An 18,280-nucleotide genomic window follows, 5' to 3' on the forward strand; every position below is an offset into this window, starting at 1 on the left:
CGAGCAGCCACTTACTAGGGTAAACTGATGGACGATGTAATGTTAAAATGTGATTTTACAGGTTTTAAAGAGAGTAGCGAGTCACACAGTCAATCGTTTGAATGAGTATATTTTAGCATTAGCGGCAAGTGACCCAGGTGAATGGAGACAGCAGACTCGACTCACCCGGATCAGTTAAAGGATCCGGGTGAGTCGAGTGGGTGAGTGAATCTTCTCCCATCTCTACTTCAGCAGCTAAAGGAGCTTGTTTTTGTCTTTTTGAGTCAGTAGCTGTAGGAATCTGTAATCTAGAAGATTACTGGACAGGGATATAGAGATTTGACTCCCTCTTTATAAAAAGCAGCAACTATGGTGGGAGGAGAACCCACAACCTTTGAATTGCAACTCAGGTGTGTGATTAAAAGTCCCACAGTTTCCAGTCGATTGAAGTGGTGAGTGTGTTTGTTAACATCCAGAGTCGATCTCGAGGTTCCAGGTTGAACATTATCATAGTCGCTGAAGGAGCCATTGACAGAGAAGGACGACCCATCACCTCTGAGTTTGTGAAGGATGTGAGTAGTGCTCAGTTTCAGACTGAAGCAGAGGGGAACCCAGAAGCTGGACCAACTGGTGGATAGCAGAATGTCTGAGAGGTCACAGTGTTCGGTTGTTTTCTTTGTTCAGACGCTTGCCACAATCAGAGAGAAGGTTTCTATTCTGTATGATTGTTCTGTCAACAATCATACTGGACGATATCTGTAAGACCATGTGTCAAGACACAGCTGATTGGTGATATTTTCAAGCCATTCATTTCGAATTATGTTGACATGTTGCTGCCAAAATTAAAATTGGGGTGATGTGATTCTCAGTTTCATGCAGTTCCAAAGTCTGACAGTCGTTGGCAGTAATGAGTGTCTCAGTCATCTGTAACTTTGCTATGAAAAGGCAAAGAAGAAGATTGCTAGATTGCTTGAAAGCATAACGTCACATCGTCGGGGTACAACATGAATCCGGTTTGCACAAGGCTCACTAGCTGGTGCAGAACACGAGGAGGATTTGTTTCACCGAGGCGTCGACAGTGATGGTGTCATAGTGGCCTACTTTATGGGTGGAAATTACAATCCTGCAATTATTGAAAAGGAAACCCTCCATATAAACTCAACTGTTTGGTCAAAAGAAAACCCCACATGGAAACTTTAAGCTAACCCGTCTGATAATAATTATCGGTCACATTTTAGGTAAATTCTTCTCAGTTTCACTGCATTGCTAGCATTCTTGACTTGAATTGACAAATTGACCAAGTTAGCTGTATAAACTTTTTCCCACAATGTGGCAAGTGTCTGCTGGAGAAACCAGCCAACTCAATGTCAAACATGTCCCTGTTGTTTAAAGACATGAAGGCTTATCAGTCACTGATCTGAGATGATCCTCCACTGCCGGATCCAGCTTTTGGCAATGCAAAACCGTTTCTGTCATGTTTTCAAATGCTTTTGCTTCTTTTATATCCCTCTAGAACCGCGCTGATAAGAAAAGGCTGAACATTATTATTGTAGCTGAGGGTGCCATAGATTGCCACAACAAGGCAATAACTCCTGATAATATCAAGGATGTAAGTACAGTTGGGAAGCCTGGTGGAGTCACGGACCCACAAACTCCCTCAGAAGCATGGCTTTCTCTTCTTCTTCTTTGGTGTTTTCTGTTGGTTTCAGTCAAAGCGCTAACGCTACATGAAGTTCAATGCCCTGTTTGTCATTGTTGGTTTGACTTTTCAAATGTTTTCCTTGTTTCAAGCTTGTTTTTATATAAATCCCCACTTCCGTTCTAGTTCTTCACTCCATAAATCCTTCATGCATTTAGAATCCCATCCATTGTCCCTTTGCAACCATTCTACACGTTACTTGTGCATGCATAGTATTTGGCACTTTTAAGCATGACAGTATGCGTTTTGCATGATTTCTCCTTCTGTTTTTTTGCTTGAAACTTGAATGGTTCCTTTTTTGTTTGTGAATCTTACAAATAATGAATGTTTTATCAGGTAACTGAACTGTGTCCGTCTGTATGTGTTTAGTAAACCCTGTTAAATTCATGTTACAGCTCTTTTGTTCTGAATTAATATAAGATATTTCTTGAATAGTAGATTAGAGAGGACATATTATATATTATATTGAGTTTCTGTACTGAGTGCTTTATCCTCACTATATGTTATCGTCTCACTTCACTCTCCCTCTATATCCAGCTGGTAGTGCGCTGCCTGGGTTTTGACACCAGGGTCACCATCTTGGGCCACGTGCAGAGAGGTGGGACCCCCTCTGCCTTTGACAGGATCCTGGTAAGTCACATGACCATTAATAGTCTTTCAATGGAAAACATTTCATCTGTAATTCTCTCCAGTTGTGCGACAATAAATTGAGGCAAGTAAAAATGCCTTGAAACCCCCTTAATGTGATGATTTACTAACATGGCAACCTCCTGCTGCTCAGTATTAACCTTTACTTGACCTTCGACCCTTGCAGGCCAGTCGTATGGGCGTGGAGGCAGTGCTGGCGTTACTGGAAGCTTCTGCCACCACCCCGGCCTGTGTTGTGTCTCTGGTTGGCAACCAGGCTGTTCGACTTCCACTTATGGAGTGTGTGCAGATGGTAAGACTGAGAGTGTGTGTTGGAGAGGCAGAGGTCACGCTGAGACCAAGTGTCTCCATTACATGGAGAATTTATTTTTTTAACATGACATTTAAACTTTCATTCAAAGTAATATCTGTGGGAAAGGGAAAGGTGCACTCAGTCGAGTGCAGATCTCCACTAGGTGTCTACGACAACCACTGCTGTGGGATTGAATGAATACGACCCACAGTTGGCACAAATGCATCAGAAAACAAAAAGCATCAGAAAACACAAACAAGTGTTGATGTATGCAGGAAATCGGCTCAAAGACACATCATACAATCTTGCCAAAAACAAAATCTAGCTCATCATGCTGTGTGTACTGGTAGTTCTGTTAGCAAACAATAAAGTGAATGCACCAAGACTTGCTCCGACTTCATTCACACGTAGGCTTTGATAAAATCATGTGATCAAGGCGCTCTGCAATTGCTCTCCACCGACTGCAGAACCCAGGGCATGATGGGAAACTCCTGGCTGTCGCCAGATCAACAAGCTTACTTTTGACAACAATCACTACATTTAGTGGCAAACACAATTATTTTTGGTTATTCTAATATTTAACACTAGACTGTGGGCTATTAGTCTCACGTTTTGCAAGTATGTTTAATTAGTCATTTTTACAACGAGCACTTACAAGGTGCTTTATGAGGCAGACAAAGGATAGAATACTGTTACATCCCCTTAAAGAAAAAATAAGTAAGCGAAAGGAAACCATTTTATTTTAAAAACTGGTCAAAGTACACAAAAACGTGCTCAAATGTGGTAGAGGCGTGGCAAGTGGTTGTGCCAAACAAAAGAACAAAATAGAACAAACTAGGCCTGAGCTAACTTCTCTCTCTAAAACTAAAATGCAAACAGAATGTTATCTAAAAAAGAGCTTCAAAACAACACAGTGGCATCAACCTGCTAACTGTGTGAGGTAAAATGTAAAGGGCATCCCAAACTCACCTGTTGCCCAACTCCCACCACATACTGTACCTCACATGACTCAAAACAAACAGCTGAACAACAACAACTGAAGCCAGGTGCCACCAGAGCTGGAAGCTGATTGGCCAGCTCCAAAATGAGAGGCCCATTGAGCAGCCTGACCCAGATCAGTCAGTCACCGGGGCTACTTACTCACTCACTTACTCAGCCACAGAGCCAGTTATTGGCTCTACGGTCCAGACAATACATTGGCATGTGGTTGACAAACTACAGATCGTACCTAAACCTGGAATTATTTCTGTAAATGATGTAAAAGGCTGCTGGAAGTTGTCTGACTGGACCACAGCGTTTTGTCACGGCTTCCTTCTGCCACTGCTTGCTCTTGTCTACTTTCCAGGCGAGCCATGTCTTGTGCTGTGTGCAGCACAGCCACTCAAGAGATACTCAGTGGCTGCAGTCGAATAGTCTTTTTTGCTTAGGAAGGTTCCTAACTGAAGACGTGACCCAGAAGTAAACAAGTGGCCGCCATGATAAGAGCCGTTTAAATTCTCTAAATGCATAGGAAAGGAGCTCCAATGCTTCCTTTCAGAGCTCCTTTAGCATAGGATGCAACGGACCTTCCTATGCCATAGGAAAGGAGATTACGCCGACCCACAATTCTTTGCGAGAGCAACATTTAAAGTGCTGCACACCTCGGCCGTTAATGAAAACAAATGATATGTGCATTTGCATATTTAACAATTCCTTTCATGCAGACATATAGTAATTGGAATAGTGATAATAAATGTGTGTGGACAGTGATAATAATTTAATGATATTTTTATTTATTTCAATCATGTTACAAATGTTTGACAAAAACGAAACTAAAACCACAAATTAAATGTAAAAACAGCAAACGGTCAAACAGAAAGGAGGAGCTGCTGGACCTGAAGCCGGTCAGTGAACCAGCTGTTTATAAAACCAACATGTGGAGAAGTGGACGACGTGCTTTTTGTAGTCCATTATTGTAGTTTCTCCAGCGCAGACGCACGTCAATCGCCGGTGCCGATCACTAGCTGTCAATCATCAGCGGCCGCGTTATAATGACGTAGCTTAGTGAAAGTCCGGTCGGATTCTCTGAGCACCGCGGTCGACTTTTCCTAAAAAATTTCCTAAAGAGTTCTCCTATCACCTTTCCTTAACCCTGTGACGTTTTCCCAGAGGTCAAGGAATAGGAGTTAACTTGGGACTGATTTTTTTTGACTATTCGACTGCAACCAAAGTCTTGTCGTCTGCATGTGGTTTAAGAGGAACGAGGTGGAGTAGTGATCAGGATCATGGTCCAGGTGCTCCCAGTTCGGCAAAACCCTGCCCACCATTTAGCTGCGAGACAGTTAGGATAACAGCACACAAACTCAAACAGACCCAGAAGCCTGTCTCGGTAAAAAAAAGAGAATAAAAAAAGCCTTTTTCATGTGTTATGATATAATGTTTTCTCATCAGACCCAAGAGGTACAGAAGGCCATGGATGAGAAGAAATTTGAAGAGGCAGTGAGACTGCGTGGCAGGTATTTCTTTACTTCAACTACTTCCGATATGATCAAATATTGGATGACTTAGCCTCCAATCACCTGTTCCATCAGAGGTCCTGCATACAAGATGTATTTTATTGATAGTACAGGTTCTCCTGTCTGTTCAGAAGTATGTTTGCTGGTTTAACTGTGTTTGCATTGACTTTCATTTAACTCTCAAGACTTCTCTATAGCGGCAACAGAGCTGAACATCCATCGTGTATTTTCTACGTTGGCTAACTCTGTTTCCATGTATGTGATCTACAGTAGCTTTGAAAACAATCTGACCACCTACAGACTCCTCTCCTACCGGAAAGCAGATTCTGAGCTTCCCAATGTAAGTATCCTTACAACCAAATAAAAATAATAATAAATGATTAAATCACTCACAATGTGATCACAATTTTAATTGTTTTAATGTATCTTTCCACCAGCGGCTCTGAGATATGTACGGTAGCATAAGGTACTTCCTGGCCAGGTGCCTCGTGGGCGCTGCAGTCTTTTTGTGACACTAACAGAGTCTGTTTTTCTGTGGCTGTCTGAGGGAGAGGAGGAAGCAGGGGATGAAGAGCAGCCTGATGTATGTGATGAGTAATGAGGCTGAGCGGGCTCTAGGTCACCTTCAGCAGACGTAGTCCACAGAGCAGACCAGCTTTTTAGCAACTAGACCTTTTTGCTGATCCCCCTTATTCACTTTGGCTTCTAATTCCTCTGTGCTGACAAAATATAATGAACAAACATGATTTTACTAGGAATAAACTTCTAGAGAATGACTTACATTTGGTGACACGGTGCCACAAAATGACTGTGCTCATATCTGTCGCTCTTCAGTCATTGCTTATTCCTTCATGGCTCTGCTTGGAGGATGAAGTGTAGACATCAGTGCTTCAGTGAAGTCGTCCCACCGACCTCCCTGTTAAGGACCATCACAGCGTGGGCTGTGATCTGCTTCAAGTGAACCTGAAGTAGCCCTCCTTACTGTTTGATGTCACGTCTGTGGAGACGGTGGCCAAACGGTTTGCTTATTCAGAACTCAAACTGGACAGGCATGAGCTCTCCGTGTTCAATCATGGTCACGGTGGCTGTGGTCATGAAAGCTCGGCTTTCAGGAGCGTCAAATATCATGTGAGAGTCTCTAGTTTAGGGAATCAAACCGCCGATTCACCTGATGTCGTCATATGACACCAGGTTTAGTGAAGTGAAGGTGCAGCAGACAATAATGATCGTGTGGAAAAACTACACACCGATGATGATGTTTAACACTAGTTTAAGAAGTAGATGATTTCCATCACATTTGATGTTGTTAACTCTGCAAAGATGTTAAATATTGTTTGTCATGCTGACAGTATTTTCATGACTCCATGTCTGAAGAAGACATGCTAGATCTCTCAGTACATTGGTGTTAAGGAGAAGAAGGAGGCAATATTTGATCAAATAAATGGTATACAAGACCGAACTTTCAATACACAACTGTTGTATAAATATTGACAAATGATGTAAAAGACTCGGTCGCCTGTCCACTTTGAGCTTCTCCACATCGTCTTCTTGTCCTTAATTATCTGGAGGGAAACTTCCAAGGTCGAATCTAAATGTAGTCCCAGAACACTAAATACCAACGAGGCCTTCGTGGCTGAGTTTATGAGGCTTGGGTCATGGACACACAGCTTCATGGGCTTCACCTGAAAGGTTGCACTCACATATTTTGGTGCTGAAAGCTACTGTGCAGCGATGCTAAGTGCTAAAACATTGTATAGGAGGCAACTAGTGGTCCCAGCTCTCTGGATGACGTGAGTTTGGAAAGTCAATGAACGCTGGCATTTTTGAAAGAGAGCAGCTGCTGCTTCGCTGCGTCTTTTAGCAGCATGTGGCTTCTTGCATGCGAGGTAATCTTTGCCTGCTGCTGTTCTGCTCCGAGTGTTCCCTCAGCAGTTAATGAGACATGGATGGTGATTATCAGGCAGTGGAGACGGACAGCCGTCCTATCAGGCATGGGGAACAATTCCTCTTCATTTGCTAAAGTTGTCCTGTGGTGATAATCGTCACCTGCAGTGAGTTTTGTTTAATTTGCTTACTCCATGTCTGCTACAGAAACTACTGCTTGTCTTCATTGCCTCTAACAGTTACTGATATACCATCTTCTTCAACCCGAGCATCATACATGAGATGATGATGTTTTAGAATGAGACAAAGCTTGGGGGCGTTATAACATACGGCCATACTGTCTACAAGTCCCTATATGCTTTGTGTCTTTCTGAGTGCACTATGTGTGTGTGACTGCTTCTCTCTCCTCATCCACAGAGCTCCTTTAACGTTGCCGTGCTGAACGTCGGCGCCCCGGCGGCAGGTATGAACGCCGCCGTGCGTTCCGCCGTCAGAGTTGGAATCACCGAAGGCCACAAAATGTTCGCGGTCAGCGACGGCTTCGAGGGATTCTACAAGGGGCAGGTAAGAGCCCAACTATACATAGACATACAGTTATTACAATGTCTGAGGCTGCATCAGGTAATACATTTATTCAATTCATTCATTAGTGTCAGTAGTATCCCGATCCAGCTCACTATTTAAAATCGTACCTCTGTTGTATAAATATCTGCATCACATGCCCTAAGAGCTAAAAATAGATGTTGGTGGTGCATGTGCTGATTACATTCTTGATGCCCGTGACCTTTGCCCTGCAGCATTCATCCATTCATCAGAACAATAGTGCAAGAAATGCTATTGTCAGCATTTCTTCAGCTAACTTTTAAAAATCTTAAACTTGCAACATAATACAATACTGAAATATGTAAGTTGCTCAATGATGATGTCAGTATTGTTGAAACTCAAGTGCAAGAGAAGTTTATTCAACCTAAATACATATTGCAGCCTCGCTGTGTACACTGTAGCTCTGGGTTGCAGAGACGTATTCACCTGAACTCGACCCTGCTGACATGTGGCTCATTTCCTCACTTAAGATATTCTCACACACATGGTTTTCATTTCATCTGATATCTGGATCCTGAGACCTCGGCCCCTACATTGTGATCCAGGAGCAAGTTCTGCCATCAGCCTGTGAATGCAACTGTAAACTGACTTAAAACTACTAGCACTCATTATTAAACAATAGGGTTAAGCTGACCAATCGAAGGCAGCAGTAAAGTGGAGGTGCAGTCGCTTCCTGCTGCACGGCTCCAGTAAGAAGACTAAATGTGTCCAGATAAACAGCGCTATTTAGTGTAAGCCAATTACTCTGAGCTGCAATAGAGCTGCAATAGAGTACAATAGCATAGAATGAATCCCAATCACAGAAAGAGGATGGGAAACTCACGTCTGCGACTCCCCTGGTGAAGTTGCTTTAAAGCATCACAGTGGAAGTTTCCCATGTTTTACTGCTAAAAGTCATACATTTATGGAGAAAATGTCTATTCTCTAAGATGACTTAACAATGGCCCTAATAGACCAAAGCATATCAGCCATGCAGATAGTTTGGGATTTCTGACTCCACCCGAATTCAATGTATTTGAATAATGTTTTTTATAAGTGGTCCTCAAGGCAGTGGACAATTACATTAAAAGAATGTACTTTTAGCCACTGGAATCAGTTTCCCTGTTAGTCTGGATAATCCACAGAACACACTGTCAACAGACTGTCTCCTGTAGGAAGTAGCTCTACTAAAATCTGCTTACAATGAAGTCTGTAGATCTGTGACTCATCTCCCGAACATCATCCAACTCTTTAGTACACGCAAAGTGAAGTAGTTTCATCTAAAAGTAATGACTGTCAATGATAATGACATCTTCTTGTTTTCTAAAATCAGATCAAGGAGATCAAATGGGGCGATGTCGGTGGTTGGACCGGCCAAGGAGGCTCCCTGCTCGGGACCAAACGGTGAGTTGGAGTGAAAACTAATTTAAGGTATGATATTAGTAATGATATAGCTGGGATCGGCTCCAGCCCCCCCGTGACCCTAAATACAGGATAAGCGGTAGAAAATGGATGGATGGATGGATATTAGTAATGATGATTGTACTAGTGCAGATATGGTTAGTGACTTAAAATCTGTATATTTATATGTTTTTCTTCACATTGCACATAATGTATACCATTCTCCCATTTTCTTGCCCACTTTTCTCCAATCATCCCTTGATTTGGCTTCAATTTCAATACATGGCTCTGTCAACAGCTCCACGACGCGATCCAATTCTGTTGTTTCTTTATGCTAGAACTCTTCCAGGAAAACATCTGGAGAAGATCGCTGAGCAGATTAAGATCCATAACATCAATGCCCTGCTGGTCATTGGAGGATTTGAGGTCTGTAGCTTTTCCTGATTATTAAGCACAATGGCAGTGTTTTATTATATTTTCACAATATTTATATCTATAATATCTATTTGTTTTACCACTTAGAAAGAAAGGAAAAAAAATGTACTCAATCTCCTTTTGTATATTAGTTAAATGTTTAATTATGGATTGTATGTATCTGAATAATTCAGAAAAGTTACTGATAATTGTATATTCTTGAGTACTTTATTGTACCTGCCATACAGCATTATCTCTCTGTTCACTATCTCTTTCCAGTATTTTAAGTGCATTATGTATTGTATTGTTTAACAGCTGATTTCACTGATTTGCCTTATAGGACATTTTAACTTGCAAAACACGTCTCGACTTCTGTGTTACCATGACAATTCAGAAAACAATGAAGACACATTTAATGTTATAGGCTCTCTCCTTGTGTGTCCATACGTTCATTCATTCATGGCCAAGCTGCAGAGCCAATGACCTTAACCGAAAGAAAGTTTGTATCGATGTTAAAGGGAATGAAAGAACAGTGTCACATCGTTATTTTAACTTTCTACTGTTTTCCGTACGGTGGGCTCCTACGAATGCGTCGCATCAGATTCAGCAAACACTCCTCACTTCAGATAAATGTGTATATGACCAGCGTAAACATGGTGAAAGCCAACTGTGTGTAAATGGGCATGCATTCATTAGAATTGTATATTAACATAATTAACATCCCAATAATACTATATAAGGCTAAACTTCCTGTCTCATATCTGTCCTATATTCACGTCCTGCTTGCAGAGATCCATAAAGGGAAGTCTATAACAGCAACTTCAGCAGCAGAATGAAAAAAACAAACATTTTGTGGAACATCCCAGATTTTAACATTTTTGGCCCAAAAGAAGGAACTAATTGAAACACATTTTTAAATACATTTTAAAAAGTACACCACCGTGCAGCCCCAAAAAGTCAATTAAATTATGAAGATAAATTAAGAATAAAACTACATTTTGCGTTGTTTGACTTGTGCAGCTTGGCCAGAAAATGAACACCGTCTCCCTACCTCCTCTGTGTGACTCCCTCATACGCCTGGCTCTCTCCCCTTGGCTCCTCCCACTGACACAATCCTCCCAGGATCTCTTTGCCTGTCCCACCCGCCATTGCTGTCTCTCATCTTCCTACTGCATCACCAGCAGGCCCAACCTCCCTCTTCTCTCCCAGCCCCATCCGCCACCAGTCTATGTCTTGCCTACATGTCCCTCAACATCTAGTGTGTCCTTACTGGAAAAGATCAACGTGATTCTCAAAGATGTCAGAATGCAAAGTTAGCTTAACTTCAACCACCTGGACTCTGTTAAAACTCCTCCTATGTCCTCTTGTCCAGTGTAGTGGTGGAGACGTCGGCATTAGGCCTCTTCCTTCTCCCACACCTCATCCCCTTTGTCACTAAGTCACTGGCTCTCACCGCTGCAGGCCTACGTGGGATTACTGGAACTTTCTGCTGCACGGGACCAATATAACGAGTTCTGTGTGCCCATGGTTATGGTCCCCGCCACAGTCTCCAACAATATACCTGGGTCAGACCTCAGCATTGGCTCAGACACCGCTCTGAATGCCATTACTGATGTAAGTGTGGCTGGATTTGATCGTACACGTGTGTTTGGTATTTTAACACACACCATCCAGCCGGTCAGCGTTTGGGGCTTCGCTGATCGACGGCTCGCATCCTCGCACTAACAATCAGAGGGTGGATTTATTTAAGTTAAGACCGTTCATCAAAGGGCCACATGAGATTGACAAAAGAAAATCTTTTGTCAATCTCACTGCTGTGAAGTGTCAGTGAGCTGCAATGTTTTGTGTGTAAACACGGGCAGCCTGAGTTTTCTTCCACCTAAACGGAACGTACACACTCGACCCTCTGCTTTCACATAAACAAAACCACATGATAATGGTAGAGGACGAGGCACATTAGAAGTACAGACAAAAACACAATTCAGACTGGCGACACATCCTCAGAACTAAATGCTACAGGAAATGAATGGCTAATGGCAAGGCATTAAAATAAATACATCCTTGGTTTAAAGCCTGATTTAGTTAGCAAGTTTAAGGGAGTCTCTGCAGACACACACACTGATGACGATACCGACACCTGGGCTTTGGGTATCGGCCGATTACTGAGTACCGATCCGATATCAGTGATTCATTAATAAGCTGAATGCTTCACTGTGTGAAAGTGACTTTCCTGTGTAAGGCAACATCTGGCTGGACTTCAATACTGCAAAACAAATTATAAGCAATCAGATCGGCTTTCCAAATATTGCAAGAAGCCACATAATTATATATTAAAATCCCTCCAAACAGCTGACGTGTTTGCTTTTGGCTCCTTCAGCGAAGGTGTGCCAGACGTAAACACAGACTTTAATTAAATAGATCGGACCCATCGTCACCGATACCCAATCCAGCTGTCAGCATCAGCCTGATATCAGGACGGGTACATCCCTACACCAGTAGACACAATCACCACAGAAACAGGACCCAGGCACACTGCATGGGGACACATACAGCAGGAAAGCCCTGGTTGTTGTGGATGCGAGCTGGTCAGCGGAGGTCCCAGGTAAGTGCGTGGGCATGCAGTGACGTGTTGTGGCATGTTTTTGGTGCATGGCCCTGGCGTGTTGGTGTGGCCCGCTCTGTTTGTTTGGGAAACAGCAGATGAATGGATGGCGCTTCGGTTCAACGCCTCTGCTTGCATCCGGATGGGACAGAGTTAGTCCGCTTGCTGTGTAGACCTGTACGAGTCCAGCATCCAGCTGAATGCACTCTGGACTTAAGTCCTGTTCCTGTTTTGAACCAGGGCCAGGCCCTCTTTACATTCATGCTCTTAAAAGGGAACAGCCTCTGGAGACCCACCCCAATATTTATCTTGTCGCGTCAACACCGCTATGTGTCAGCCAGGGTGACCTCCCCGCAACTACCCCACCCCACCTCCTCTCAGCCAATGGGAAGCCAGAGCCCCGGTTCACCTGGAGAGAGCCAGCACACCACACACACACACACACACACACACACACACACACACACACACACAGATCTGCTTCTTTATGGTCTCAGTTCAATCCTAAGCACTCCCTTTGCTTGTGTCCTTCAACTTCAGTCATTAGGACTAGAGGTGTCCAGTTCATGCAAACAAATCTTTGAGACAGAATTCTGACAATATCTTACAAAAATGCTCCTATATTGGCAATATCAACATTTAACCCTTTTTGAACTTAGATATTTAATCCACCATCAGTTGTGTCCAAACATAAATGGTTCACCCTGAGATAATCTTTCAAATCTTTAAGCTCCAGAAATACCCCTGAAACAAATGATTATTTCTTGCTTTGCACCTGCAAAAATAGCATATGATAATAATGACATACTGTAAATAATTATATATACATGTACATATATTTACGGTTGAATGGGACGGAGCTTCAGTTACAAGCCAATGAAGGATACAAGCCAAGGGAGCCGCTGTGCACCATGAAGCAGTACAAATACTGTAGTCTCCTACACAAGGGCACACTGACAGGGTCTCATAGTGTGCCCCCTGCTGGTCTAACCCTGTATTGCGGCCACCACCATCAGGCCTTTGAGTCCCTGCTGGAGCTGTACGAGGCCCGGGCCGACTACGAGGCGTTTTGCATCCCGATGTGCATGCTGCCTGCTACCATTAGTAACAATGTGTGCGGCACTGACCTCAGTATCGGCGCTGACACGTCCCTCAACACCATCGTGGAGGTAAGGACGATGAAAACATCAGGAACATCACAGCTAGACTCCATAACAGAAACAGTCCTAGAGGTTAAATTATTATCTCAGTTCATCTCAGAAATGTTTATAGAAAAGCTGTGAGAACAGAAGTACAACTGCAATCTGTGAGTACACATTTCCCTGCTGTAAAATACAGAATCCTGATGCCCATAATGCATTGCATGTTGGCTGCTGTTATGTTGTATTGCTGATGGTTATTTTGGAAGCAGTTATGTGGTAAAGCCTGCTAGTAAAGTCTGTGGTGTGTTCGAGGAGTGCATCACTCTGATATGTTTCCCACTTTTGTTTTAACTTCTGCTGTACTGTTGATGAGTGAAGTCCACCATGAGAACAATAGTATGGTCAAAATATTACACAAAAGGAGTCGGGTTACGACCCCGATATCTGTGATCCAGATGGTGGACTCCACTCATCTGATTAGAATCGAGGCTCAGGATGCACAGGTCGACTCATGGAGTCACTAACCATCCCAACTCAGGGATTCTTCTCAATATGGGAATCTTAACCTCGCTGTGTCTCCAGAAACCAACTGTTGTATACGACGGTGAGCAACTAGATCCAACTAGCTCAAAGTACAGAAATAAGATGCTTTATGAAAAATCTTACCGTGAATCTTAAGAATTCCTGCTTACTTTGCAAAGGAAATATTAAGTTAATACCTTAATAATGACAAATATCAGTATGTTTAACCTTTTATTGTCTCATAGAAGTTTATAAAGTGTGTCCAAAGCAAGTCAAAGAATCTTTTCAAATGACATTATTATTCAAATGTTATTTAATGTTCCAGTAAATGAGCAGTAGTGAAGGTAAATAGGGTCGTTTCTTACATTTTAAGTTATACTAAGAACCCATAAAGGTATATAAAGCATAGATTGGGCTAAACTTAGATTGTAGATCAATAAGGAGTAAACCTGTGCATCACGGAGACTTGGAGATGTTTTTTTCTGGGCTGTAAAAGATTAATGCATGTATAAAAACTCTGTTTTATCCACTCAAGTAGAGCTGCAGCTGATCATTCTCATCGGTTAAGTTCCTGATAAGTGTTTTGATGAGTTGTGTACTCTCTAGAGACTGAGACAGGCCACAAACCAAAAAGCCTGAAGTATTTATTGGAATTAAAAATTGATAACAACAGCAAATCCCCACATTTGAGAATCTGTTACAGCAAATGTTCAGTATTTTCACTTAGTGAATCCATCATATAAATAATTCGGGATCTGGTTTCTTGTGATTGAATAATGGATGATCATTCCGGCTCTACTTTGGTGAACAAATCAAACATTCCTGCTTGTCTTTAACGGTTTCCTCCGTGCGTGGCATTTAGACGTGTGATCGCATCAAGCAGTCGGCCAGCGGCACCAAGCGGCGGGTCTTCATCATCGAGACCATGGGGGGCTACTGCGGCTACCTGGCCACCGTGGGCGGTCTGGCCGCGGGCGCTGACACCGTCTACATCTACGAGGAGCCGTTTAACATCCGGGACGTGCAGGTCAGAGATACTGTCTTATTGAAGTGTATAGAAAAGCTGTTTAAAAGGGCGACTTCATCAACGGGAATGTCTTTGTAATTCATTGCCTTCATTTAGCCTCCTTAGTGCACATTCATGTCTTTTTAAAGTTCCATCAGCCCATCACTGCCTCTGCCTGGGGGTTTCAGGAGGGTGCAGGTGACCCAGATTATAGCAGTGCATACTTATTAATAACCTCTGAACTGCATCACTCATTCCATGTCAGTCAGATCTCATCGACACAGAGCAGGTCACAGTAAGTAGAGGTGTCGCTGCTGTCACTGTGTTTATGGTGCTGCTGTCACACTTACACTATGCCACAGTGCTAATGAAAAAAGTTCAAATGTATATTAACATTTCAAGTTAATGTTAACATTCCTAAAGGTTGTTTGTAATCTTCTTTTATTTGACTTTAAATCTAGTAAAGTTGTATGTCTTTTTATTGCGTGAGACACTTTGTATTCTACAAATTAATAAACAAATAAACCATTAAGTCGCCACAGAAGATATACATATTGTTTTAATTTGTTTTTTAGTAAAATGATGATTCATTTGATATTAATAATTTACATTATTAATAGTTCCAAATTCAAAAAACACTAACCAAGATATAAAAAAACCTTACTGCGAGTAAATTAATGGCAGAAAACATTTTTAACTACTCTATACAGTTGTCACACTTCTGAAAATCTGAAATCTGAAAATAAATGCGGAATGAAAAACAAAAAGTGAATACTAAAGGTGAAAGGGGCCCCATAACACTCAAACAAACCTTTCATTTTGAATTAAAACCTCACTTGGCTTCATCAGAAGGGTAGAAACAGCAGATATAGCTCCCCCTGTTGGTGTCAATGCCGACCTGCAGCCTCTCCATTCTGTGGAGTGTGATGAGAGGGTTGGATCGGCTGCTCGTAGCAGGTCGCTCCTGTTTAACTGGAGGCTTCGCTCTTTGTTTTCAGGCCAACGTGGAGCATCTGACGCAGAAGATGAAGACGAGCATCCAGAGAGGCTTAGTGCTCAGGTGAGCCTCGGTACCCGTTACTGCCAACTCCTTCCTTTTCTAAATGTACATTTACGCTGCTGTTTTCTTGGTATTACCTTGTGTGTGTGTGTGTGTGTGTGTGTGTGTGTGTGTGTGTATTGTCTTATTTAAAATAAGGATTTGTTCTTAAATGATTTTTGACAGCTAATCGGTCTCACACATTTTACTTCATGTTATCTTTTGTGGCTATTTTAAGTCGACCGCACCATCACGCTGTATGAATGGCTCCCAGCAGGATGGAGGTCTGTGCAAATAGGACATGTCATATTTTGGAGCGTGTGTGGGTGACATTGTGTGTCTGTGCTGAGGTTTACACCTGCATCATTCCATTATGACGAGAAGCACTCAAGCTTGGTGCATCACGAGGTGGCGGACGTCAGACTGATGCCCTGGCTCAAGGGCACCTGAGCACTGCGGATACAGAGAACCAACAGCTTGAGGCTGCTCGTTAGTTAGTCAGCTTAAAGGGCTAGTTCACCCAAATTACAAACACGGACAGCACCGTGTAACTTCAGACTGTGTGTGTGTGTCCTGTTACAGCAGACAACCAACAGAAAGTCGAGTAGACAGTCGTTTTGAAAGTGTTTTTGTTGTGACGGGGAACCGATCCCTCAAACTAACCTGTTGCCTAATTGTGTGTGTCTGTCTGCTTTTAGGAATGAGAACTCCAATGAGAACTTCACCACCGACTTCATCTACCAGCTGTACACGGAGGAGGGACGAGGAGTGTTTGACTGTCGGAAGAACATCCTCGGGCACATGCAGCAGGTCGGACACACACACACACACACTCACAAACACACACAAATACACGCTTTATTTAACATGCATCATTTTCACCAGTTGAAGTGACACAGAGAGTCATGTTATCCTGAAATTGAGAGAGTCCATAAAATATCCATCTAGAGAGCTGCAGCCTTTCCCAGCATGCACTGGGAGAAAGATGGGGTGCATCAAGTCTATTGGTCTATTACCTACTATAAAGTGGGGCTGGGTGATAAATGAATAATACTGTTTTCATGAAAAGTTACTGAATTATTGTTTGACAGAATTGTTGTCCAAACGAATGATTTTCATCCAATTGTAATCAATAACTGAGAATTAGAGTTGTGTGTATTATATGATGCATCACAATGCACATTTTGTTGCATTAATCATCATTGTGATCATGTTACATTTATGATACAAGTATCCTTTTTAAAATATTGTGATATTATATGTCCCGGTTTCTCTCCTTCACAGGGAGGAGCTCCGTCACCATTTGATCGGAACTTTGGCACCAAAATTGCAGCCAAAGCCATACAGTGGATCACCCAGACGCTCAATGATTCTTACAAAGGAGGTAAAACAGAACTCATTAGCTATTCATCCAGTTTGTGTCCGTATCAGTGTATGTGTTCGCTTATAACGGCTGCTGCTTGTCTTCAATGCAGGCCGAGTGTTTGCGAACTCTGAGGACACCGCCTGCCTGCTAGGGATGCGTCGCAGAGCTCTGGTGTTTCAGCCTGTGTCAAAGCTCCGCGATGAGACTGACTTTGTGTAAGATCAGTTATCAGTTTTCCTCTGTAGCAAGACAGCTCCTTGAATCACAAAAATGAAAACATCATAGTTTCTGAAAATGCAGCCCAGGGACCATTGGAGGCCCTCAGATACATTTTGTTTGGTCCCTGAATGTGACATGAGCTTTAATCTTATAAACTTTTATCTTATTGCATCTTAAAAGAAAGAGTCATTAAAAATAAACTCAAAACAAGTCATTAAAAACATCCATATTACAGTGTGTCATAAAACATCATAGTAAGACAGACTATGACTTATTTTTGTTACTTTTGTACGTCATTTAAAACACATTAAAATGACAACCTGGGGTTACAATGGATTTTATTTCATTGATCTATGAAATGAAATGAAATTATTTTATGAATCAATAATGTAATTAATTGAAGAAAAAAAAATTCTGTAAAGACCTAAAAATGTCACAGAAATTCATAGTAGTAATGGACCTGCATGTATATAGTAGTGACAGTTATATGACATTTTAAGACGCACTATGACTTTAACATACTACATAGTATGACTTTTAATGGCATACTAAACTCACAATGTCATAAAAAGGTCAGCATGGTGTGTCATTAACAAAGTCACTATGTCATAAAAAGTATGTAAAAAGTAGTTAAAAAGTATCATGGTAAAGTAAAGGGTTATAAAAACAATATAAAATGTCAGTTCATTATGAATGATATATTGTAGGTTAACCTGCAGCAGGTTGTTAGCTTAGCATAAAGAGTTGAAATGAGGAAACTGTTGCCTGGTGCCACCTACCAACCAAACTGTGTATAAAAACAACAGTCAACATCGCCATTAAAAAGTAATAGTAAAGTATGTCATCGAAAGTAATAAAAAGTTAATAGTAGTATAGGAAGCTATACAAACATTTCATAAAGAAACATTTTTTAGTATAGTTTGTCATTAAAATATCCTAAAAATCATAGTATAATGTCATAAAAAATACATAGTATGTCAGAAAATATAT

General features: G+C 41.9%; 1 protein-coding gene across 9 annotated transcripts in view; it reads left to right on the forward strand.

Annotated features, from left to right (window-relative positions):
• Nucleotides 1-18,280, forward strand: part of LOC311012356 (ATP-dependent 6-phosphofructokinase, platelet type-like) — a 148,628-nt gene that overhangs the window by 7,865 nt on the left and 122,483 nt on the right. For 2 of the 9 annotated variants that reach the window (XM_084007787.1, XM_084007786.1), the window contains exons 8-21: nucleotides 1,493-1,588; nucleotides 2,216-2,308; nucleotides 2,493-2,618; nucleotides 5,049-5,113; nucleotides 5,384-5,453; nucleotides 5,661-5,696; nucleotides 7,415-7,561; nucleotides 8,913-8,983; nucleotides 9,319-9,406; nucleotides 13,013-13,165; nucleotides 14,523-14,687; nucleotides 15,665-15,726; nucleotides 16,404-16,515; nucleotides 16,990-17,089. In XM_084007787.1, coding sequence (XP_083863913.1) covers nucleotides 1,493-1,588; nucleotides 2,216-2,308; nucleotides 2,493-2,618; nucleotides 5,049-5,113; nucleotides 5,384-5,453; nucleotides 5,661-5,696; nucleotides 7,415-7,561; nucleotides 8,913-8,983; nucleotides 9,319-9,406; nucleotides 13,013-13,165; nucleotides 14,523-14,687; nucleotides 15,665-15,726; nucleotides 16,404-16,515; nucleotides 16,990-17,089 — 1,384 coding nt within the window. Of the gene's footprint in view, nucleotides 1-455; nucleotides 552-1,492; nucleotides 1,589-2,215; nucleotides 2,309-2,492; nucleotides 2,619-5,048; nucleotides 5,114-5,383; nucleotides 5,454-5,660; nucleotides 5,697-7,414; nucleotides 7,562-8,912; nucleotides 8,984-9,318; nucleotides 9,407-10,855; nucleotides 11,009-13,012; nucleotides 13,166-14,522; nucleotides 14,688-15,664; nucleotides 15,727-16,403; nucleotides 16,516-16,989; nucleotides 17,090-17,180; nucleotides 17,287-18,280 lie in introns of all 9 variants that reach the window. The other 7 variants (XM_084007792.1, XM_084007784.1, XM_084007785.1 and 4 more) reach the window with 7 other exon arrangements.

The sequence above is a fragment of the Eutrigla gurnardus genome (genome assembly GCF_963514095.1).
Source record: "Eutrigla gurnardus genome assembly, chromosome: 4".
NCBI lineage: Eukaryota > Metazoa > Chordata > Actinopteri > Perciformes > Triglidae > Eutrigla > Eutrigla gurnardus.